Source organism: Bufo bufo, chromosome 2, assembly GCF_905171765.1.
Source record: "Bufo bufo chromosome 2, aBufBuf1.1, whole genome shotgun sequence".
NCBI lineage: Eukaryota > Metazoa > Chordata > Amphibia > Anura > Bufonidae > Bufo > Bufo bufo.
In genome coordinates, this window is record NC_053390.1 from 442,732,515 (window position 1) to 442,759,403 (window position 26,889).

General features: G+C 43.9%; 1 protein-coding gene across 1 annotated transcript in view; it reads right to left on the minus strand.

Moving 5' to 3' along the window:
* The window catches only part of LOC120989413 (guanine nucleotide-binding protein subunit alpha-11-like), a 144,140-nt gene extending 118,980 nt beyond the window's left edge, over nucleotides 1-25,160 (minus strand). The window contains 1 exon segment of the mRNA XM_040417496.1: nucleotides 24,481-25,160. Coding sequence (XP_040273430.1) covers nucleotides 24,481-24,625 — 145 coding nt within the window. The 5' untranslated portion in view covers nucleotides 24,626-25,160.
* Nucleotides 25,161-26,889: the final 1,729 nt, after the last annotated feature.

The window sequence follows — 26,889 nt, forward strand, 5'->3', positions numbered from 1 at the left end:
GACATGACCGATCCCTCACGAAGCCATGCTGATATGGCGTTATTTGCTTATTTCTGTTAAGATGCTCTAACATAGCATCTCTCAGAAAACCTTCAAACAGTTTACCCACAACAGATGTTAAACATACCGGCCTATAGTTTCCAGGCTCTGTTTTTGGACCCTTTTTGAATATTGGCACCACATTTGCCATGCGCCAATCCTGTGGGACATTCCCTGTCAGTATAGAGTCTGCAAATATCAGAAATAAGGGTCTGGCTATGACATTACTTAATTCCCTTAGGATACGGGGGTGTATGCCATCCGGTCCTGGCGATTTGTCTATTTTAATCTTTTTAAGTCGCTGTTGTACTTCTTCCTGGGTCAGACAGGACACTTTTAATGGGGAATTTATTTCAACATTCAGCATTTCATCTGACAGTTTATTTCCCTCAGTGAATACATTGGAGAAAAAAATATTTAACAGCTTTGTTGTGACCACTGATTGGCTGAGCAGGCCATTTCCTGCGCCTTGAGCCTGAAACCAGGAAGTGAAGAGAAGTGGGAACCGGACCAGTGTCAGAACAGCAGTACAGGGGGATCGGTGAGGTGAATAATGATTTGCTTTCATTTTTTTTTTTTTTGTATGTCACCCATTTAAAAAATATTTCACTTTAAAACCTCTTAAAGAATGCAGGGGCTAGAGGGAGGAAAACAATTATTTTAATCAGTGGTCATAACTGCCTCCCCTGCATAACGATGTGATCAAGAGGAAACTTCATGCGGCATATTCGAGGACCACAGAGAAGTAAGTTCTTGTCAGGTGAATGGGAATAGAAGGACTGTCACACATAGAGGGCTGAATGTAAGCATTTTGTCAGAATAATCTAAGAAGCAAACTATTGTTCTTACATGTAATGGGAAGCTTGGGGGATAAAGATGTGACATGCAGGATTAGTAATCTTGAGAATAATAAATGCAGCATTGTGAGTAATCATATTCATGTGCTTCTTGTTATCTAACATTAAACTAAAAACTGAGGAAATGCAAAAGAGTGTACAAGCCCTGTGTAAGCTGCATTATGTAAGAAAATGAGTCACCACAACACAAGGAATCTATGCAGTCAGATACAAACATAATACTACTACACCTCTTAACTTTTGAATAAATCCAAGGAGAGACAAGATCAGTGACGCACATAGCGCAGCATGGTAATTATTTTTTTACATTAAGCCATACCTCTAACTCCACCCAATGCCTAATCTATATATCTATATTTGCCTAATTGCACCTGTACCCCATTGTGTCTCCATACAGTAGTTATATCCCTTTAGTACCTTCACATAATTGTAATGCTCCTCTAGTGCCCCTCTGAGTAATTATGCCCTGAATTAACACAGTAAGGATGCCTTGTAAGTGCCTCCACATTGCATTTATGCACTCTTAGGGCCCCTTCACAGTAAGAATGCCCTGTAAGTGACCCCGCATAGTAGTTATGCCCACTTAGCCCCCCTACAGAGTAGTTTAGGACCTTAGTGCTCCCTTCACAATACAGGGTGGGCCATTTATATGGATACACCTTAATAAAATGGGAAAAGTTGGTGATATTAACTTCCTGTTTGTGGCACATTATTATATGTGAGGGGGGAAACTTTTCAAGATGGGTGGTGACCATGGCGGCCATTTTGAAGTCGGCCATTTTGAATCCAACTTTAGTTTTTTCAATAGGAAGAGGGTCATGTGACACATCAAACTTATTGGGAATTTCACACAAAAAACAATGGTGTGCTTGGTTTTAACGTAACTTTATTCTTTCATGAGTTATTTACAAGCTTCTCTTTGTTTACAGCCATTGACATGTCGCAGAGGTTAACACGTGAGGAGCGGATAGAAATTGTGTTGATGTCTGGTGAACGCAGTAACCGGGTCATTGCAGCAGATTTCAATGCAAGACACCCTACGAGACCACCCATCTCCCATGCTACAGTTAGCAAACTGCTTGCTAAGTTGGATTTGGTGAGGTATTGGATTTGCCAAAATGTGGACGCATGAAATCTGTCTCTAATGAAGAAACATCAGTGGCTGTCCTAGCTTCATTCAGCAAGAGCCCACAGCGTAGCACTCGCCGCATGTCACTGGAGAGTGGCATTAGTCGAACATCCCTTCAGCGGATATTAGCTACTCACAAATGGCACCCTTACAAACTCCAGCTACTGCAGCATCTCAACGAGGATGACCCAGATCGGCGCACTGAATTTGCAGAATGGGCAAAACAAAAATTGGAACAGGACCCTCAGTTTACGCAGAAGATTTTGTTCAGTGATGAGGCAAACTTTTATGTGAATGGTGAAGTTAACAAACAAAACCACCGCTATTGGTCTGACACTAACCCACATTGGATAGATCCCTCCAAGACTGTTGGAGCAAAAAAAATTGATGGTATGGTGTGACATATGGTGTACAAAGATAGTGGGGCCATTCTTCATCAATGGAAACCTCAAGGCCACTGTGTAATGACCGGCGTCACGCACAGGGAGGGAAAAGGGAAAGCCCTCCCCAAGGGAGACGGAAAGGTGATGGCCCCTGACTCACCTTGCGGCTGGCACCTGACTGCCCTGACGTCCCTAGACGGGTTCCTCACCCGTGCGGCGATCACGTGCCTAAACCCTGGCTTTCCCTAAAATGAGCCCTAGATAGTGAACGGGCCGGTGGGATCGCTAGTCCGCACCACTGACACTAAGAGGGAAATACCAGGGAGAGGACAGAGAATACAGACAAACACATACACCCAGGTGGGCGACCACAGCAGACCACAAAGGTCCAACAGGGATCCGGAGGGTAGCGTTCTGGACCAACAACCAGAGAACGCAGCAACACAGCTCCAGAGGGTCAGAATAGATGTCCAGGCAGGAAGCTCTATATCTGGCAACCAGAGAAGTGTGAGAGGGGAATATAAGGAGGTTGGGAGTGCTGGACAAGGAACAGCTGAGGAGAAGGAGCTACGGATCCCTGAGTGAGCCAAAAGGGTTTGCAAAGCAAACCCAGAAAGCTACCATAAGGAAACAGCCCTATCTTACATAGAGCGCGCAGCCAACCGCTGCGACTTCCTGACCCCGGGTATAACGGAGTCAGGCGTGGTTCTTGACACCCTCGTGACAGTACCCCCCTCTCTACGAGGGGCCTCCGGACACTCAGGACCAGGTCTCTCAGGATGAGAGGCATGAAAAACTCGAACTAGCCTGTCGGCGTTTACCTCAGACGCAGGAACCCACATTCTTTCCTCGGGACCGTAACCTCTCCAATGCACCAGATATTGAAGAGAGCGGCGGACCCGACGAGAATTAACAATTTTGGATATCTGAAATTCTAGATTACCATCCACAACAACAGGAGGGGGTGGCAGCGGTGACGGTTCTAGAGGTGGAACATATTTCTTGAGTAACGACTTATGAAAGACATTATGGATTTTAAAAGTCTGAGGTAACTCCAGGCGAAAAGCCACGGGGTTGACGATGGCTACAATTTTGTAAGGACCAATAAACCTAGGACCCAGTTTCCAAGAGGGAACCTTCAATTTAATATTCCTAGTAGACAACCACACATAGTCATTCACTCCTAGGTCCGGACCTGGCGACCGTCTCTTATCAGCCATGCATTTGTATTTACTTCCCATATTTTTCAAGTTAGCTTGCACCTTCTGCCATACCGATGAAAGAGATGACGAAAACCGTTCCTCTTCGGGAACCCCAAAACTCTTTGAAAGTACAGAATTGGGGATGAAAACCATATGCACCAAGAAATGGTGACTTGCCAGTGGATTCCTGACGACGATTATTTATGTCAAACTCAGCTAACGGTAAATATGATGACCACAACTCTTGGTTTTCAGACACAAAACATCTTAGATATGTCTCCAGGTTTTGGTTGGTACGCTCAGTCTGTCCATTCGACTGAGGATGGAAAGCTGAGGAAAAGGACAAGTGTACCCCCAAACGGGAACAAAAAGCTTTCCAAAATTTAGAAATAAACTGGGTACCCCGATCCGAAACAACATCGGAGGGGACCCCGTGAAGCTTCACGATTTCACTGATGAATACCTGAGCAAAAGTCTTAGCATTAGGTAGTGCGGGTAACGCAATGAAGTGTACCATTTTTCTAAACCTGTCCACTACTACCAAAATAACTGTTTTACCCGCAGACAAAGGTAAGTCAGTGATAAAATCCATTGACAGATGTGTCCATGGTCTATTGGGAATGACGAGTGGTAATAGAGACCCTGCAGGACGTGTATGTGAAACTTTTGCGCGCGCACAGGTAGAACAAGAAGACACAAAATCCAATACATCCTGACGCAACCTTGGCCACCAAAAACGACGAGACAATAGCTCCAAGGTTGCTTTACTCCCCGGGTGCCCAGCAAGTGCCGAATTATGATGTTCCTTTAATAATTCGAAACGCAGGTTCAACGGTACAAACAATTTCTCTGAGGGGCAAGAGACCGGGGCGTCCCCCTGGGCCTCTAACACCTTCCCCTCCAGAACAGAGTGTACCGCAGAAACAACTACTCCTCTTTGAAGAATGGGCACCGGATCACTCACATTACCCCCTCCAGGGAAACAACGAGATAGTGCTTCAGCCTTGGTATTCTTTGCCCCAGGACGATAGGTAATCACAAAGTTAAACCTGGTAAAAAATAGCGACCACCTAGCTTGTCTAGGGGTGAGACGCTTAGCTGATTCGAGGTACAGAAGATTTTTGTGGTCCGTAATCACAGTGACGGGGTGGACTGCCCCCTCTAAAAAGTGACGCCATTCTTCAAACGCTAGTTTAATAGCTAATAGTTCCCTATTGCCAATATCGTAGTTCTTTTCTGCTGCAGATAGTTTTTTAGAAAAGAAAGCACAAGGACGCCATTTGCCAGGAGACGGACCCTGAGACAGCACCGCCCCCACTCCCACCTCTGACGCATCGACTTCAACAATAAAAGGCTGAGAGACATCAGGTTGGACTAGTACAGGTGCTGAGGTAAACCTCTCTTTTAGAGAGGAAAAAGCAACTTTAGCTGCGTCAGACCATTTAGAAAAATCAGTCCCCTTCCTAGTCATGTCAGTAAGGGGTTTTTCAATAAGTGAATAATTTTTAATGAATTTCCTATAGAAATTCGTGAAGCCCAAGAACCGTTGCAGTGCTTTGAGGTTCTCAGGAAGATCCCAATCTAGAATTGCCTTGACCTTCCTAGGATCCATACGGAAAATGCAAATGTGATCGCACACTACATCCAGCACTCTGCCCTCCATGCTGGATGAGACATTGGTTTATATTTTGGCCAAAGCATAGTAAGCCACTCACCGCGTCAAGGCTGTCTCATGAGTGGTCCCTAACTCTTGTTCCTACCTGTTCATGGGCCATGACAGCCACACAAAATCCAGGGAATGCAGGTCAGCATGCAAGCCAAGTACACTTTGCTTGTAACCCCGTCCGGTGCCATTACAGCTTTCATCGGATCCAGGGATGCAAGTACCAACATGCATGCTGAACCCACCATATACTTCTCCTGGAGCCAAATGGCTAATGGTAGGTTCTATACAAGCAGACTCAGTTTTATACTGACTTTAAAACCAGCCTCAAGGACAGATTAACTGGTCAGGTGTGCAATGACTCCAAGGAGATCGCCACGCCTCCAATATATACTACAAAGAAAAAAAAAATAAGGGGTTGGGTCAGCACAACCTGCCTGTAGGTGCAGATCGCTATGGCGAAATACATATACAAACGGAAAATGCAAATGTGATCGCACACTACATCCAGCACTCTGCCCTCCATGCTGGATGAGACATTGGTTTATATTTTGGCCAAAGCATAGTAAGCCACTCACCGCGTCAAGGCTGTCTCATCTGCACCTACAGGCAGGTTGTGCTGACCCAACCCCTTATTTTTTTCTTTCCAGATAAAAAATAACCTAGGAATTGTATCTCCTGAACGGCACATTTTTCAATTTTAGCATATAATTTATTCGTCCGTAGGACCTGCAGTACTTGTCTGACATGCACCTCATGTGTTCTCAGATCAGACGAATAAATTAAAATATCATCTAGGTATATTACCACAAACCTGCCGATTAGATGACTAAAAATGTCATTAACGAAATGTTGAAAGACGGCAGGAGCATTGGTCAGACCGAAAGGCATAACTAGATTTTCATAATGCCCCTCAGGGGTGTTAAAAGCTGTCTTCCACTCATCCCCCTCCTTAATACGAATCAGATTGTAGGCCCCCCTAAGATCAAGTTTGGAGAACCACCTAGCACCCGCAATCTGGTTAAACAGGTCAGGAATGAGAGGAAGAGGGTATGGGTCTCGGATGGTTATCCGATTTAATTCGCGAAAATCTAGGCAAGGACGCAGGCCCCCATCTTTCTTTTTAACGAAAAAAAAACCCTGCAGCCACGGGTGAAGATGTGTCCCTTAGCCAAGCTCTCGGCGATATAATCTTTCATGGCTTGTCTCTCTGGACCTGAAAGATTATATAACCTGGTCTTGTGTAATTTTGCGCCGGGAATAAGGTTAACCGGGCAATCATAAGGACGATGAGGTGGTAACTTCTGACAACCCTTTTCAGAAAAAACGTCCTCAAAATCCGAAATAAATGTAGGTAGGGTAGTTATGGAGGCGACTAAGCAATTGCTATTTAAGCAATTTTCTCTGCACTGCTCACTCCACTCCAATATCTCCCTGGCCTGCCAATCTACCACTGGATTGTGCGCTACCAACCAGGGAAGACCCAGCACTACCGGAGTGGGAAGCCCCTCCAGAACATAACATGAAAGCATCTCGTTATGGTGGTCCCCTACCCGAAGGTCTAAATTATGAACAATGTGGGTGAGGTTTCTCTGAGACAGAGGAGCAGAATCAATAGCGAATATGGGAATAGGTCTCTGTAGCGTACAGAGAGACAAACCCATAGTGCGGGCAAAATGGGCATCTATCAAATTTACCCCTGCTCCACTGTCTAGAAAGAAAGAAATAGTCTCCGTCTTATCACCAAAAACAATAACCGCTGGTAACACAAATTGCGATGTACGTATGGAGGAAACGTATACCCCCCGGCTGACATCCTCCACACAGCCTGGGGTTAGTAGTTTTCCGACGGTCTTTTGTTTCTGAGGAAAGAAGGACAGACATTAATGAAATGACCCCTGTCCCCACAAAAAAAACAAACCCCACGCCTACGGCGAGCCTCAGGAGGACGGACCTGACGAGTAGTTCCTCCTAGCTGCATAGGCTCGTCTAAGTCCGTACAGACTAACTGCTGCTTGGGAGGGGTTACCAATGGCTCCGGTTTTTTCAACCTGTCCCTAAGGCGTCTATCTATTCGGATAGAAAGGGACATAACCGCATCAAGGGAAAAGGGGGTCTCATATAAGGCAAGCGCATCCTTAACCCTTTCGGATAACCCAGAGCAGAACTGACTCCTGAGAGTCGGGTCGTTCCATTGGGTATCCGTAGCCCACCTACGGAAGTCAGAGCAATACTCCTCTACCGGCCGCTCTCCTTGTAGGAGTCTCCGTAATCTTGATTCAGCCAGTGCAACTCGGTCAGGGTCGTCATATATGAGACCCAAGGCCCCGAAAAACTCATCCACTGACCGAAGAGCCTGGGAATCAGTAGGTAAAGAGAACGCCCAGGACTGCGGGTCCCCCTGCAGCTGGGAAATAACAACCCCCACCCGCTGTTCTTCATTACCATAGGAGTAAGGGCGCAGTTTAAAATATAATTTACAGGCCTCACGGAATGTCAAAAACTTGTCCCTTCCCCCAGAAAATCTGTCAGGGAGAGGGACCTTGGGTTCCGCAACAACCTGGTTACCAGTAGCAACTGCTGGGCTTGCGGTCAGTTGTAATTGCTGCTGTTGCTGGAGGACCGACGCCTTCAATCCTGCCACCTCCAAAGACAGGCCATGAAATTGTTTAGACAGAGCAGCAATTTGATCCATACTGGATTCTAAGTAGGTAAAAAAAAAAAATTGTTTTATTTTTTTTACCTACACAAAATAAGGGCCAGATATAATGTAATGACCGGCATCACGCACAGGGAGGGAAAAGGGAAAGCCCTGCCCAAGGGAGAGGGAAAGGTGGTGACCCCTGACTCACCTTGCGGCTTGCACCTGACTGCCCTGACGTCCCTAGACGGGTTCCTCACCCGTGCGGCGATCACGTGCCTAAACCCTGGCTTTCCCTAAAATGAGCCCTAGATAGTGAACGGGCTGGTGGGATCGCTAGTCCGTACCTCTGACACTAAGAGGGAAACACCAGGGAGAGGACAGACAATACAGACAAACACATACACCCAGGTGGGCGACCACAGCAGACCACAAAGGTCCAACAGGGATCCGGAGGGTAGCGTTCTGGACCAACAACCAGAGAACGCAGCAACACAGCTCCAAAGGGTCAGAATAGATATCCAGGCAGGAAGCTCTATATCTGACAACCAGAGAAGTGTGAGAGGGGAATATAAGGAGGTTGGGAGTGCTGGACAAGGAACAGCTGAGGAGAAGGAGCTACGGATCCCTGAGTGAGCCAAAAGGGTTTGCAAAGCAAACCCAGAAAGCTACCATAAGGAAACAGCCCTATCTTACATAGAGCGCGCAGCCAACCGCTGCGACTTCCTGACCCCGGGTATAACGGAGTCAGGAGTGGTTCTTGACACCCTAGTGACACACTGGATATGCGAAATTGCTACATGATGATGTGTTTCCCTCTTTATGCACTGAAGCTGGCACGTTCCCTGAGTTTTTCCAGCAAGATGGTGCACCACAACATTATGGGTGTCAGGTCCGAGCATTCCTAGATGAACAGTTTCCTGGAAAGTGGATTGGTCGTCGTGGGCCAGTTGAATGGCCCCCAAGGTCTCCCGATCTGACCCCCTTAGACTTTTATCTTTGGGGTCATCTGAAGGCAATTGTCTATGCTGTGAAGATACGAGATGTGCAGCACCTGAAACTACGGATACTGGAAGCCTGTGCTAGCATTTCTCCTGCGGTGTTGCTATCAGTGTGTGAAGAGTGGGAGAAGAGGGTTGCATTGACAATCCAACACAATGGGCAGCACATTGAACACATTTTATAAGTGGTCAGAAACTTGTAAATAACTCATGAAAGAATAAAGTTACGTTAAAACCAAGCACATCATTGTTTTTCTTGTGAAATTCCCAATAAGTTTGATGTGTCACATGACCTTCTTCCTATTGAAAAAACAAAAGTTGGATTCAAAATGGCCGACTTCAAAATGGCCGCCATGGTCACCACCCATCTTGAAAAGTTTCCCCCCTCACATATACTAATGTGCCACAAACAGGAAGTTAATATCACCAACCATTCCCATTTTATTAAGGTGTATCCAGATAAATGGCCCACCCTGTAGAATGTTCCCTTAGAGCCTCCACACAGTAGTTAGGCCGACTAAGTGCTCTGTTCACAATAGAATGTTCCTTTAGAGCCTCCACACAGTAGTTAGGCCGACTAAGTGCTCAGTTCACAATAGAATGTTCCTTTAGAGCCTCCACACAGTAGTTAGGCCGACTAAGTGCTCTGTTCACAATAGAATGTTCCTTTAGAGCCTCCACACAGTAATTAGGCCGACTAAGTGCTCTGTTCACAATAGAATGTTCCTTTAGAGCCTCCACACAGTAATTAGGCCGACTAAGTGCTCTGTTCACAATAGAATGTTCCTTTAGAGCCTCCACACAGTAGTTAGGCCGACTAAGTGCTCTGTTCACAATAGAATGTTCCTTTAGAGCCTCCACACAGTAGTTAGGCCGACTAAGTGATCTGTTCACAATAGAATGTTCACTTAGAGCCCCCACACAGTAGTTATGCCTTAGTGCCCCTTGACTATAGCAATGCCCAATTAGTGCCTGCTTCACAGTAGAATGTCCCCTTCGTTCCCTCTCACTGTAAGAATGTCTTGTTAGTGCCCCCTAGTTTTCACACAGTAGAATATCCCCTTAGTGTATCCTTACAATATTGCTGCCCCCATATGGCCCCATCACAATTGTGCTGCCCCGTTAGCGCATCCTTACAAAGGTGCTGCCCCTGTAGTAATAATGATATAAAAAAGTATTACTCACCTAGTCCATTATACCTCACCAAGTGCATCATACCTTACCTTGCGCGCTCCCCTGCTCAGCATGTGTGCTAAGGAGCATGTCTGTCTGCTAGGGAGAACACAAGCTGCGGAATAGTGGAGCAGGTATCAGACGGCTCCCTGCTTCATCACTGTATTCAACTGTACCTTAGAACCTTCTGGATACAGACAGTTTAAATCAGGACATACCAGGGCCTTCCCAGGAATGATCCAGGACAATTGGGTACAACTGATATATTTAATACAATTAGCAGTGCTGCAATGAAATTAGTAGAAGAAAATCACACTAAAGAATACAAATTTCTCTCTAATGCAAAAACGCTTCCGTCACTGATAATACAACCATCTGCATCCGTTATGAATGGATCCCTTTGCCAGCACCTCTGGGAGACTAAGGGCTCTACGGGCCTGTGAACGTGGTGCTTTTCTGCCTTCCCCCCAAACCAAAACCTAACATCCAAGGCACCCCAACTACCACCAGGCAGAAGCCCCATTACCACGGTGTGCACCAAGGGAAGAAAGGGTGTGCTTTTCTGTCACTGCATGGCCCCGGGGAGCCATAACCAATTCTCCCATCCTACGTTCACTCCTCCTTACGAAAACATATGGTACTGAAAATGTCTAACTGGTAGCATTTTCCCAATCCAAAAATATCTACAATATAACGGCAGCCTTTGTAGCTGCACAGGGGCCCTGACAATATATGGGCCCACCGCTTCCTTGTAGAGAGTCAGTCTCAGATTTTCTATGTTCGACAAGCATGCATTTCTTCATCTTTACTGCCAGCATGGTGCCACTGTCTGGCTATCAAATGACCTCTACAGTGAGTTCAAAAAGATCAATAAAAGGACAGGAAAGTAAATATTATCAGTATAGCACAGTAGGTACTAGGAAAGGATTAAAGTGACAAGGTGCTATACACCAGGAACTGTGGCTCCAAACTACTGGACATCAATGACTACTGTACAAAGCCACCATATGCCACAGGGGTAAAGTGACCCTGGAAAAAAATCTAAACATGGACCAATGTTGTAGGTTCATGTCATGACAATGCAGTGTGGATGAAGTAGACAGGCGTAAGGAGCCGTGAGTATTTTGCATGATGCAAATCAAATCCAATAGATTACTGCTTAGTTGAAATAACATTAGAGGAGAATTGTAAAGACAAATTGTGGGGGAAAAGGTGGCATGCAGTAGGTCCTATAGGAAGGGGAAGAGGAGATAGCAGGGAGACAAGCTTTCATAGAAAGACAAGTTAATTACATAACTTGTGTCCAGTGGTTATTCACCTCCTCAGATTCCAATGCTGCCTGGTGGTTGATTCATTAGTCTGCAACGAGGCTAGCATCCTGCAATATGGATGGCTAGAGACAGGCCTGTGGTCACTAACACTCACTCGTGTGTGAAAGACAGTGACAGGCTTACACTTTAACAAGAGTACATGTACAGATACGCGGCATACAGTCAGGTCCATAAATATTGGGACATCGCCACAATTCTAACATTTTTGGCTCTTAACACCACCACAATGGATTTAAAATAAAACGAATAACATGTACTTTAACTGCAGACTGTCAGCTTTAATTTGAGGGTATTTACATCCAAATCAGGTGAACGGTGTAGGAATTACAACAGTTTGCATATGTGCCTCCCACTTGTTAAGGGACCAAAAGTAATGGGACAGAATAATAATCATAAATCAAACTTTCACTTTTTAATACTTGGTTGCAAATCCTTTGCAGTCAATTACAGCCTGAAGTCTGGAACGCATAGACATCACCAGACGCTGGGTTTCATCCCTGGTGATGCTCTGCCAGGCCCTTTACTGCAACTGTCTTCAGTTCCTGCTTGTTCTTGGGGCATTTTCCCTTCAGTTTTGTCTTCAGCAAGTGAAATGCATGCTCACTTCAGGTCAGGTGATTGACTTGGCCATTGCATAACATTCCACTCATTTCCCTTAAAAAACTCTTTGGTTGCTTTTGCAGTATGCTTTGGGTCATTGTCCATCTGCACTGTGAAGCGCCGTCCAATGAGTTCTGAAGCATTTGTTTGAATATGAGCAGATAATATTGCCCGAAACACTTCAGAATTCATCCTGCTGCTTTTGTCAGCAGTCACATCATCAATAAATACATGAAAATCAGCTCCATTGGCAGCCATACATGCCCACGCCATGACACTACCACCACCATGCTTCACTGATGAGGTGGTATGCTTAGGATCATGAGCAGTTCCTTTCCTTCTTCATACTCTTCTCTTCCCATCACTCTGGTAAAAGTTGATCTTGGTCTTATCTGTCCATAGGATGTTGTTCCAGAACTGTGAAGGCTTTTTTAGATGTCGTTTGGCAAACTCCAATCTGGCCTTCCTGTTTTTGAGGCTCACCAATGGTTTACATCTTGTGGTGAACCCTCTGTATTCACTCTGGTGAAGTCTTCTCTTGATTGTTGACTTTGACACACATACACCTACCTCCTGGAGAGTGTTCTTGATCTGGCCAACTGTTGTGAAGGGTGTTTTCTTCACCAGGGAAAGAATTCTTTGGTCATCCACCACAGTTGTTTTCCGTGGTCTTCCGGGTCTTTTGGTGTTGCTCAGCTCACCGATGTGTTCCTTCTTTTTAAGAATGTTCCAAACAGTTGTTTTGGCCACGCCTAATGTTTTTGCTATCTCTCTGATGGGTTTGTTGTGTTTTTTCAGCCTAATGATGGCTTGATTCACTGATAGTGACAGCTCTTTGGCTCTCATCTTGAGAGTTGACAGCAACAGATTCCAAATGCAAATAGCACACTTGAAAGGAACTCTGGACCTTTCATCTGCTCATTGTAATTGGGATAATGAGGGAATAACACACAGCTGGCCATGGAACAGCTGAGAAGCCAATTGTCCCATTACTTTTGGTCCTTTAACAAGTGGGAGGCACATATGCAAACTGTTGTAATTCCTGCACCGCTCAACTGATTTGGATGTAAATACCCTCAAATTAAAGCTGACAGTCTGCAGGTAAAGCACATCTTGTTCGTTTCATTTCAAATCCATTGTGGTGGTGTATAGAGCCAAAAAATTTAGAATTGTGTCTGTGTCCCAATATTTATGGACCTGACTGTATATACACAATAAACAGCATATACACATACATACATACATACATACACAGCATATACAAACCATACACACACCATAATTCATTAACTGTTTGAAGATAAGGAAGAGTCCAACATACAATGTGGATTAGGTGATGCACAGAAATTATTAACATATGCCACCCATTTACATACAGTAGACCATGTGCTTCAAACACTACTAATCTAATAACAAGTATTTCATTTGACTCCCGTATCAAAACCACAAAAAATAAAGATACCACACGCCTGACCCTTAACTGCATTAACACTCACCACCCAGAAAAAAACCAGACCCCAGACCAAACCCAGACAATACCCTAAAATACAGACTCCCTAAATCAATATGGACTAATACAGACTAAATCAATATGGACCTCAATAAAGGATGTGTTCCGATTTTCTTCCTTTGGGGAGTTATAGGAGAAGCTAACTTTCCGATTAAAAATATGAAAGTCAACTGTGCACAGCCATGTTCAGTACTTTGCTTACACATAATCATGTGAGTTTAAACCTTATTATGTACAGCATATACATGTTATGCATGTTTATTAGAGATCCGAATATATTCGCTGTGAATTACATTACAAAATTGCTATTTCTTGGCTGCTAAGAGCCTTTATAGTGGTGTAGAACACTGTGCCTTGTATTAACACGCATAGGGAGTCTGCTTTGGTAATGAAATAATACTGTGAGTCCGTATGACATGCAGATGACGGGCGTCGCTCTTAGAATCACTGCACACTTCACTTATTTAGGCAGTCATGGGGCCAAAACTGACCAAATAACTCAAGTATGTACTCAACCTTACAAGTTGAAGTTAGTGCCAAGAAGAAGCGCACGCCTTTACACCGTCGCCAGCGGATTCCACATAGATGTTATCAGAACCTGTTCTATTAAACGCTCATACAAGTAGAGCCTACCCCCCCCCCCAACAGAATGGAGAGAGTGTGAGCAGTAAGTTTGTGTTGACGTCACTGATTAATTTGCCCTTCCTCTGATCCGTCAGAAAAATAACCCACAAAAAACGGATCCTGTCTGTGGAGCTTACGCCTTCACTCGGTCAGCATTTGCTCAATAATCCATCAGTATTGCTAATGCCCAAAAAAAAAAGGACTGGATCTAAAACAGAGATGACACTTGAATGGAATATTTGCATGTCTTCTGTGTTTTGTTCCCACTCCTGCTTTTGGCTGCCAAATCATACGCCAATTCTGATGGGACCATACAGGCCTTACAGCTGCTACACAGACAGGATCCGTTGTGCTTCTAATTTTTCCTTCCTTCTGACAGATCAGAAGAAGGGTCAAATAAATGATGATGTCAGCCAGGTCGAAAGGCAAAATAGTGGACCAGTCATTAAGTGGGGAGGGTGGGAACAGCATGAGAAGTCCACAGAGTGGACCTAAGACATAGTGGTGAAGTGGAAGCAGCATGAGAAGACCACAGAGTGGCCCAATGACAGAGTGTGGAGGTGGCAGCAGTATGAGGAGGCCACCGAGTGGCACAATGACAGAGTGTGAAGGTGGCAGCAGTATGAGGAAGCCACCGAGTGGCACAATGACAGAGTGTGGAGGTGGCAGCAGTATGAGGAAGTCGCAGAGTGGCACAATGACAGAGTGTGGAGGTGGCAGCAGTATGAAGAAGCCACAGAGCGGCACAATGACAGAGTCTGGAGGTGGCAGCAGTATAAGGAGGCCACCGAGTGGCAAAATGACCGAGTGTGGAGGTGGATGCAGTATGAGGAAGCCACCGAGTGGCACAATGACAGTCTGGCGTTGGCAACAGTATGAAGAGGCCACCGAGTGGCACAATGACAGAGTGTGAAGGTGGCAGCAGTATGAGGAAGCCACCGAGTGGTACAATGACAGAGTCTGAAGGTGGCGGCAGCAGCAATAGCAGCATCCGGAGAAGGCCACCAATTGGCACAATGACAGAGTGTGGAGATGGCAGCAGTATGAGGAAGTCACAGAGTGGCACAATGACAGAGTGTGGAGGTGGCAGCAGTATGAGGAAGTCACAGAGTGGCACAATGACAGAGTCTGGAGGTGGCAGCAGCATGAGGAAGTCGCGAGTGGTACAATGACAGAGTCTGAAGGTGGCGGCAGCAGCAATAGCAGCATCCAGAGAAGGCACCAATTGTCACAATGACAGAGTGTGGAGGTGGCAGCAGTATGAGGAGGCCACCAAGTGGCACAATGACCGAGTGTTGAGGTGGCAGCAGTATGAGGAAGCCACAGAGTGGCACAATGACAGAGTCTGGAGGTGGTGGCAGCAGCAGTAGCAGCATCAGGAGAAGGCAACCGAGTGGCACAATAACAGAGTGTGGAGGTGGCAGCAGTATAAGGAGACCACGGAGTGGCAGAATGACCGAGTGTGGAGGTGGCAGCAGTATGAGGAAGCCACCGAGTGGCACAATGACAGTCTGGCGTTGGCAACAGTATGAGGAGGCCACCGAGTGGCACAATGACAGAGTGTGGAGGTGGTAGCAGTATGAGAAAGCCACCGAGTGGTACAATGACAGAGTCTGAAGGTGGCGGCAGCAGCAATAGCAGCATCCAGAGAAGGCCACCAATTGGCACAATGACAGAGTGTGGAGGTGGCAGCAGCATCAGAACCTGTTCTATTAAACGCTCAAGTAGAGCCTACCCCCCCCCCCCCCCCCCCCGACAGAATGGAGAGGGTGTGAGCAGTAAGTTTGTGTTGACGTCACTGATTAATTTGCCCTTCCTCTGATCCGTCAGAAAAATAACCCACAAAAAACGGATCCTGTCTGTGGAGCATACGCCTTCACTCGGTCAGCATTTGCTCAATAATCCATCAGTATTGCTAATGCCAAAATAAAAAAGGACTGGATCTAAAACAGAGATGACACTTGAATGGAATATTTGCATGTCTTCTGTGTTTTGTTTCCACTCCTGCTTTTGGCTACCAAATCATACGCCAATTCTGATCGGACCATACAGGCCTTACAGTTGCTACACAGACCGGATCCGTTGTGCTTCTCATTTTTCCTTCCTTCTGACAGATCAGAAGAAGGGTCAAATAAATGATGATGTCAGCCAGGCCGAAAGGCAAAATAGTGGACCAGTCATTAAGTGGGGAGGGTGGGAACAGCATGAAAAGTCCACAGAGTGGACCTAAGACATAGTGGTGAAGTGGAAGCAGCATGAGAAGACCACAGAGTGGCCCAATGACAGAGTGTGGAGGTGGCAGCAGTATGAGGAGGCCACCAAATGGCACAGTGACCGAGTGTTGAGGTGGCAGCAGTATGAGGAAGCCACCGAGTGGCACAATGACAGAGTCTGGAGGTGGTGGCAGCAGCAATAGCAGCATCCGGAGAAGGCCACCAATTGGCACAATGACAGAGTGTGGAGGTGGCAGCAGTATAAGGAAGTCACAGAGTGGCACAATGACAGAGTGTGGAGGTGGCAGCAGTATGAGGAAGCCACCGAGTGGCACAATGACAGAGTCTGGAGGTGGTGGCAGTATAAGGAGGCCACCGAGTGGCAGAATGACCGAGTGTGGAGGTGGCAGCAGTATGAGGAAGCCACCGAGTGGCACAATGACAGTCTGGCGTTGGCAACAGTATGAGGAGGCCACCGAGTGGCACAATGACAGAGTGTGAAGGTGGCAGCAGTATGAGGAAGCCACCGAGTGGTACAATGACAGAGTCTGAAGGTGGCGGCAGCAGCAATAGCAGCATCCAGAGAAGGCCACCAATTGGCACAATGACAGAGTGTGGAGGTGGCAGCAGTATGAGGAGGCCACCAAGTGGCACAATGACCAAGTGTTGAGGTGGCAGCAGTATGAGGAAGCCACAGAGTGGCACAATGACAGAGTCTGGAGGTGTTGGCAGCAGCAGTAGCAGCATCAGGAGAAGGCAACCGAGTGGCACAATAACAGAGTGTGGAGGTGGCAGCAGTATAAGGAGACCACCGAGTGGCAGAATGACCGAGTGTGGAGGTGGCAGCAGTATGAGGAAGCCACCGAGTGGCACAATGACAGTCTGGCGTTGGCAACAGTATGAGGAGGCCACCGAGTGGCACAATGACAGAGTCTGAAGGTGGCGGCAGCAGCAATAGCAGCATCCAGAGAAGGCCACCAATTGGCACAATGACAGAGTGTGGAGGTGGCAGCAGTATGAGGAGGCCACTGAGTGGCTCAATGACCAAGTGAGGAGGTGGCAGCAGTATGAGGAAGCCACCGAGTGGCACATGACAGAGTCTGGAGGTGGCAGCAGCATGAGGAAGTCACAGAGTGGCACAATGACAGAGTGTGGAGGTGGCAGCAGTATGAGGAGGCCACTGAGTGGCACAATGACAGAGTCTGGAGGTGGCGGCAGCAGCAGCATCAGGAGAAGGCCACTGAGTGGCACAATGACAGAATCTGGAGGTGGCAGCAGCATCAGTAGGAGGCCACAGAGTGGCACAATGACAGAGTGTGGAGGTGGCGGCAGCATCAGGAGACCACAGAGTGGCAAGGTGACATAGTGTGAAGGTGGCGGCAGCATCAGGAGGCCACAGAGTGGCAAGGTGACATAGTGTGGAGGTGGCAGCAGCATGAGGGGCCACAGAGTGGCACGACGACGAGAGATTGTGGAATTGGCAGCAGCATGAGGAGGCCACAGAGTGGCCGCTTCGTCTATTCATTTATAGGGAATATGGGACAGAACAGAAGGTTAAAATTTCTCAACTTTATAAAGTGTTGCTTAAAACACGATTTAATAATACACGTTCTCCGGCACAAAAGGCTTGGCAAATTGATTGTCCGTGAATTTCTCTCAAAGATTGGGATAATATATTGGTGAATTTAAGTTTATTTTCTTATAATTTTAATCAAGTTTTGGTTCAATTTAATATTCAATATTTAATAAATTTTATAATAAACATTAAGCGTTGCCTAAGACAGGAGAAAATCTGCCAGTCTTCAGTTTATTCGACGACGTGGTTACGATGGAGAAAGCATTCCAAAAAACTATTTCTCTCCACCTGGAGACAAATCCTGTCAAGATTGATGCAAATGCGGTATTGGCTGCTCATCGAACCTGCCTGGCATGAACAGGCCTCTAGTAGCTACAGACAATAAGAAGACAAAGTGTAAAGATAGCTTTGAGCACGGAAGAGTCGAAGTTTATCAAGATACGTCACTAAAGATTTTACCGCATATTACCGCAGTGCTGACCGCTGAATAAATTTTGTCTTTCGACCAAAATACTTCAATAAAGATTTTACCGCATATAACTGCAGCGCTGACCACTGAATAAATTTAGTTTTTCAACCAAAATACTTCAATAAAGATTTTACTGCATATAACGGCAGCGCTGACCGCTGAATAAATTTTGTTTTTTGACCGAAATACTTCAATAAAGATTTTACCGCATATAACCGCAGCGCTGACTGCTGAATACATTTTGTTTTTCGACCAAAATACTTCAATAAAGATTTTACCGCATATAACCACAGCGCTGAGCACTAAATAAATTTTGTTTTTCAACCAAAATACTTCAATAAAGATTTTACCGCATATAACCGCAGCGCTGACCACTGAATAAATTTGGTTTTCAACCAAAATACTTCAATAAAGATTTTACTGCATATAACGGCAGCGCTGACCGCTGAAGAAATTTAGTTTTTTGACTGAAATGCTTCAATAAAGATTTTACCACATATAACTGCAGCTCTGAACGCTGAATAAATTTAGTTTTTCGACTGAAATACTTCAATAAAGATTTTACCACATATAACTGCAGCTCTAAACGCTGAATAAAATTTGTTTTTCGACCGAAATACGTCACAAAAGGTTTTACCACATATAACTACAGTGCTGAACACTGAATAAATTTAGTTTTTTGACCGAAATAAGTCAATAAACTCTTTACCACATATAACTGCAGTGCTGAACGCTGAACAAAATTAGTTTTTCGACCAAAATATGTCAATAAAGATTTTACCACATACAACTGCAGCACTGAATGCTGAATTCATATTTTTTTTTATACCGAAATAAAGGCTTGGGACTCTCCACCTTGGCTCGCCACAAGCCATCAGTTCTCTGAAAGTTGCAGAGTCCACCACTTGGAAAGGGAGGTACTGCAGCACCAGCAACTTGGACAGCAGCACATTTAGCTTCTGCACTGTTGGATGCGTGCATGCATACTGTTGTCTCTTGGCAATCGCTTCTGTGATCGATTGCTGACGGAATGACTGATAAGGAGTCGGAGGAGCAGGAGAATAAGGACAAGCAGACAATGGGAACGACAGACAGCTCCCTTCGCCTGAGGTGGTGGAGCCTTGATTGCCTGAAATCGTGTGTGGCATGCCACTGGGTGATGCAGCAGTTGCTTTGGCCGGCTGGACCACCACATCGGAGCCACGGTTATCCCAGGCCACTTTATGGTGATGCTGCATATGTTGGCGCAGGGCCGTGGTGCCAACATTGGCACACTGGCCACACTTCACCTGCCCACAGATTCTACATATGGCCATGTTCACCTCCTCAGGAGGCTGTACAAAAAACTGCCACGCCGCAGAGTAGGTGATTTTACTGACAACACTACGCACTAACTGACTTCTACCGCCACTGCTTTCGTGAACCCGTGGACCCCTACTTAATAAGGATACATTTTAATAAGAATACATTTTTCGTTTTCTACTGAAATACGCAAATAAAGGCTTTTCCACATATAACTGCGGCACTGAACGCAGAATAAATGTATTGTTTTCTACCGAAATACGTCACTAAAGGTTTTACCACAAATATTACTGCAGCGCTGAACGCTGAAAAATATTTTGTTTTTCGACCGAAATGCGTCACTAAAGGTTTTGCCACATATAACTGGAGAAGAGAACGCTGAATATATTTTGTTTTTTACTGAAATAATAATAACCACAGAAGTGAAATGCGTATATTTTTCATTTGTACTGAAATAGGCCACTAAACACTTTTACCACAAATAAATGCAACAGTGAAGTGCGTATATTTTTTTCCTTTTTGTACTGAAATAGGACACTGAACGCTTTCACCACATATAACTGCAGAAGTGAAATGAGTATATATTTTTCCTTTTTGTACTGAAATTGGCCACTAAACTCTTTTTCCAGAAACAAATACACCAGTGAAGTGCGTATATATTTTCTTTTCTGTACTGAAATAGGCCACTAAACACTTTTGCCACAAATAAGTGCACCAGTGAAGTGCGCATATTTTTTTCTTTCTGTACTGAAATAGACCACTAAATGCTTTCAACACATAAACTGCAGAAGTGAAATGAGAATATATTTTTCTTTGTACTGAAATAGGCCAGTAAACACTTTTAGCAGAAATAAATGCACCAGTGAAGTGCATATATATTTTTCTTTCTGTACTGAAACAGGCCACTAAACGCTTTTACATAAATTGTATTTATTTATTGTAGTCAATGGAGTATATTCAGACCAAGGTCTTGTTACCAGTGGGGTACCTCAGGGATCTGTTCTGGGACCCATATTGTTTAATATCTTTATCAGCGAAATTGCAGAAGGCCTCGATGGTAAGGTGTGTCTTTTTGCTGATGACACAAAGATTTGTAACAGGGTTGATGTTCCTGGAGTGATACACCAAATGGAAAAGGATTTAGGAAAACTAGAGGAATGGTCAAAAATCTGGCAACTAAAATTTAATGTGGATAAGTGCAAAATAATGCACCCCGGGCGTAAAAACCCAAAAGCAAAATATAAAATCAGTGATACAGTCCTAACCTCAGTATCTGAGGAAAGGGATTTAGGGGTCATTATTTCAGAAGACTTAAAGGTAGGCAGACAATGTCATAGAGCAGCAGGAAATGCTAGCAGAATGCTTGGGTGTATAGGGAGAGAAAGAGGGAGGTGCTCATGCCGCTCTACAGAGCACTAGTGAGACCTCATTTGGAGTATTGTGCTCAGTACTGGAGACCATATCTCCAGAAGGATATTGATACTTTGGAGAGGGTTCAGAGAAGAGCTACTAAACTGGTACATGAATAAACACCAATATGTGACTCACAAAAGTGAGTACTCGTGCCAAGCCTGCACGTGAAATGAAACACCAAAGAAAGAGAAAAGGCCAGCACAGAAATGAATATATATAATCTTTATTATGGTCTCCACACGAGACCGGAAGTAATAAAATACAGATAAAATACAATACTGTGGTGAATGAGGGACACACAGGAAGAAAACCCACACCACTGATAATGAGCATATAGATATAAATATATAAATATCAATCTAGATATCAAAGCTAATGAAGTCATATAAATATAACATAGTGTATGAATAGATGAAAACGCCAGATATCAAGGATGCAGGTAAAGTCATAGATAATGCAACCGGATGAAAATCCAAAAACAGTACAAGGATAAATAAAGTGCAAAGTGCCAAAATACAAGTACATGAATCAGATTAATAAAACATCCATATTGGAACTATGACATAAAATACCTGAGTGGTGAACTGGATAACCCCAACGCACGTTTCGCGTTAGCTTCTTCAGGGGACAAGATGTGTGTGTAAAACTGGTACATGGATTGCAGGATAAAACTTACCAGGAAATATTAAAGGACCTTAACATGTATAGCTTGGAAGAAAGACGAGACAGAGGGGATATGATAGAAACTTTTAAATACATAAAGGGAATCAACAAGGTAAAAGAGGAGAGAATATTTAAAAGAAGAAAAACTGCTACAAGAGGACATAGTTTTAAATTAGAGGGGCAAAGGTTTAAAAATAATATCAGGAAGTATTACTTTACTGAGAGAGTAGTGGATGCATGGAATAGCCTTCCTGCAGAAGTGGTAGCTGCAAATACAGTGAAGGAGAAATAGGCCAGTAAATGCTTTGGCCACAAATAACTGCACCAGTGAAGTGGTATATTTATTTTTTTCTGTACTGAAATAGGCCACTAAACGCTTTCAACACATATAACTGCAAAAGTGAACTGAGAATATATTTTTCTTTCTGTACTGAAATCAGCCACTAAACATTTTTGCCACAAATAAGTGCACCAGTGAAGTGCGTATATTTTTCTTTCTGTACTGAAATAGGCCAGTAAATGCTTTTAGTAGAAATAAAGGCACCAGTGAAGTGCGTATATATTTTACTTTCTATACTGAAATAGGCCAATAAACGCTTTCAACACATATGGTATAACTGCAGAAGTGAACAGAGAATATATTTATCTTTTTGCACTGAAATAGGCCACTAAACGCTTTTAGCTGAAATAAATGCACCAGTGAAGTGCGCATATTCTTTTCCTTTTTGGAACTCTTTCACCACAAATAAATGCAACAGTGCAGTGCGTATATTTATTTCCTTTTTGTACTGAAATAGGACACTGAATGCTTTCTCCACATTTAACTGCAGAAGTGAAATGCGTATATATTTTTTCATTTTGTACTGAAATAGGCCACTAAACTCTGTTACCACAAATAAATGCAACAGTGAAGTGCGTATATTTTTTTCCTTTTTGTACTGAAATAGGACACTGAATGCTTTCTCCACATATAACTGCAGAAGTAAAATGAGTATATATTTTTCCTTTTTGTACTGAAATTGGTCACTAAACTCTTTCACCACAAATAAATGCAACAGTGAAGTGTGTATTTTTTTTTTCTTTTTGCACTTAAATAGGACACTGAACGCTTTTACCACATATAACTGCAGAAGTTAAATGCATATATATTTTTCCTTTTTGTACTGAAATAGGCCACTAAAGTCTTTCACCACAAATAAATGCAACAGTGAATTGCGTTTATTTTTTCCCTTTTTGTACTGAAATAGGACACTGAATGCTTTCACCACTAATAACTGCAGAAGTGAAATGCGTATATATTTTTCCTTTTTGTACTGAAATAGGACACTAAACTATTTCAACACAAATAACTGCAGTAGTGAAATGTGTATATATATTTTTTTTTCCACAGATATAAGACACTAAATGCTTTTCAACATAGCACTTGTACCCCAATAACAAGAACTAATTGCTGGAATGCCAGAGCTGTATAATGGCTATTTGGATCCCCAAAATATGTTACCCTGCACTTATAAATCGCTTTTTTTTCACAATTAGGTTTTTCTAGCACTGTCCCTAACGACTTCATACGTCTCTCCCTGCACTAAGATGCTGTAAAATTATTCCTCCCTATCCTTTCCCTGCACTTATAAATCGTTTTTTTCAGGTTTCTTTTTCACAATGAGGTTTTTCCTATTGCTGTCCCTAGCGCCTTCTCACGTCTGTCCCTGCAGTCAGAACACTGGAAAATGTCTGACTCTAAGATGGCCGCCGTATTTATAGGGCTGTGACATCACAGGGCTGGCTGGCTGCTGATTGGCTGCATGCATGGCATTATGGGTCAGCCTGCCTTCCCAGAGTTCCTTGCCCCATGTCCTCACATGTGTAGCTGCCATTTTAGGAAAAATTGTGATTCGTTACCACGAAGCGCGAGGAAATTTGCATTCGTTGCTAATCAAATTTTTCCTGAAATTCGGATTGAATTCCACTTCGTCTGATTCGATTCGCTTATCTCTAATGTTTATATCACTGGGCAGAGGGCAACTAGCTGTCAACCAATTTAATGTTAAAAGCTTTATACTGCACATAGACCACTATGAAACGGCAGTTACCTGACCAGTCACTCTGAGGTGAAAAACAGTCAAACTAAATCTGACTATTCACAGTAACAGCAAATTGGACAATTATCTTGTTGCTTTAGGCTATGTTTCTCTAGAAAATTGTGGGCACTGTAGTGGGATCAAGTGTGTTCCTTTCATATCACCGAAAACAAGACTCAAAGAACACCTTGGAAAGTGTAGGATCCTGATCATTTTTAGCTGTTTTACAGTTCTGGAAGAAGCTCACCACAAGCCACTTTACCCAGAACCTTTATAACATATAACATTTATCCTTGTATACCACACCACACTATACTAGAGTACTAGAGGTGCTATGGTAAGCATGTGGATAAATCTCTTCCAACAAAAGACAAAAATATTTGGGGAAACTTATCAAAACTGTTGTAAACGAAAACTGGCTTTGTCCATATCAACCAATCAGATTTTACCTTTTAATTCCAAAGGAGCTCTAAAAAATGAAAGGTGGAAGTTGATAGGTTGCTTTGGGCAACTAAGCCAGTTGTCCTTTGCACCAGTTTTGATAAATTATTCCCACTGTGTGTGCATTTGATGGTGTTAATGGCTAAAATCTTTAATCACCAATAACACTTACCTAAAAGCAGTAGTTTCAGCTCCTTTCTGTCCCTCCTCTTCTGTATTTTAAGCATCCTATCAATCTCTTTGTTGATGGCCAATGCCATTTTATCATCCTCAGACAAGCAGTAAGGACAAAGGCACCAGCCACACCACCACGACATATCAGTGGTAACCCTTGTAGATTCCAATCCTAGAAGTCCACTTCAAGATGCAGGCAATCTCATCACTTGTCCTTTTCTCTTGCTCTCTGTGTTAAGTTAATTGTCTGACATCCCTATATCACCTTCAAAATTTCAAGTTTCCTTTGGTTAGTTGGGATGAATGAGCCTTATCTGACATATTTAGGGTCCACATTCGGCTGCCAAATCCAGAATTGCATGGCTCACGTATCTTCCCTCTGTAAATGGTCTAGAGTAATCAATATATAGGGTGGCTGCTTAGTTTCAGTGTTGCAGAACTAAATCCAGAGGTGTTGTTTTCTTAGATAGGCTCAGTAACAGAAATATGGAAGGATGGTTGCATAGTTCAGAAAAGGTACAGTTACTTTTTAATCCACTTATGGTCGTCCTTCTGATCGGTGGATCACCTACATGAGAGATACTTGAAGTGTTTCAGAGACTGTAGCCAGACCTATGTGGAGACTGCATGTGAAAACAAGTTTTTCGAGCTGACAGTTCTCGACCGCACCTGTAATATGTATTCCTCTTCATATAAGCCAGCCTAACAGGTTATGAGCACATACCTGCCTCCCTTCCTGATGGCAAACCGAGGATATTATGACAAATAGAGTAAAAAGGAAGAAACAGGGAAAAGATCTGGGAGTTTACACCGCCAACACAAGTGATAATGATGAGAATACACAGTATTACGTGGTTAGTTTCTTTTAGGTAGGTGTTGCATTCAACACAAAACATGTCTTACCTAACAACGATGACAGCAGTTTCTCAAATTATTTCTCAATGTTTCTTACACTTGTCCTTTACAAATGGTAAATATAGTCAGTGTCAGAATACGCAGAACTTTACAAGCAGGATTAATAAATATGACAGTTGTGTGTCTACCTCTGCAGACCTATGCTTCTCTATGGTAACAGACTACAAGCAAACCCTGCATAGTCCCTTACCCCTTGTTACATTCATTCTGTGCTGTCCATAGAAGTCAGTGGATCCTGAAAAATACTGACCAGTATCTTACATCTGTATAATGAACCCATCTGTATATCGAAAAGTAAGTGCCACCGCCCCACACGTTGTAAAGTGTTTTTCCGTTATTTTTAGCAACTTATTGATCTTCAAGGGTCAGAATGGCATAAAATACTCACCTCAAGGATTCCCCACCGCCCTAATTCCAAAGCTTCTCATGTCTCCAGTGGTCCTGGTCGAAACACAGGAAATGACTCTCCGAACAGAGACTGAGGCACGTCAACGCTTTGAATAATGAACAGTTAAACTGTAAAATGCAGAACCAAACTGTAGAAACAGCCCTGTATCCTAGATTTGACGTGGGTAGCTACAAGTTGAATAATGGGTCACCATGTCTAAAACAACTGTTTTATCCTAGATTCCTTTTGCAAGGAAGTGTTTATCCTGTCTAATAGTAAAAGGGAAGTCAACTTCACCAAAAACAAGTAAAGGAACGGGACATCTGAGCCCAGCCAGGTATGCAAAATGATCTTGCGGACAGTGGCAGATATACAAAACATGAACTATTAGTTTATTAGCCAGTATCTGGACGAAAAAAGAGCCCAACCAGACGTTAAGAGTATGTGTTGGAGTGTAAATTGCTTTATTTAGTTTTATGCCCTTTTGAGCCATTTTTAAAGCACATTTCAACATTGTTTAGCTGACAATAGACCTATTGTCCTGATGAAGGGGGCAGTCCGCCCCAGAAACGCGTAGACTTATACAAATAAATACCCGCTTTATTTTACCTACTCGAGTCCTGTCTTCTGCAGCAGCGCCGCTTTATATAAGGTTCATTTTTTACCTCTATCTACTATCCCAAGCTGTTCTAAAGCATCCTAATTACCCTGATTAATTGGAAACAGCTGTTTTAATCAACTCAACAGGTAAAAAACAGCAGCTCTCTGCAGTTGGTTTGTGGACAGTCATGGCTAAGACAAAGGAGCTCAGTGAGGACCTGCGGCTGCGCATTGTGGCTGATCACAAGTCAGGAAAGGGCTACAAGGCCATTTCTAAATGTTTTCCAGTGGCTACAGTGCAAAGTATTATTAAAAAATACAAGATGTTCTGCACTGTGGAAAATCTCAGAGGACGTGGTCGGAAGCGAAAAGTGACACCTGTGCTGGCCAGGAGGATAGTTAGAGAGGTGAAAAAGAATCCAAGGATCACCACCAAGGCCATCCTGGTGAATTTTGGCTCTGCTGGTGGCAATGTCTCAAGGCAGACAATCCAACGGACACTGC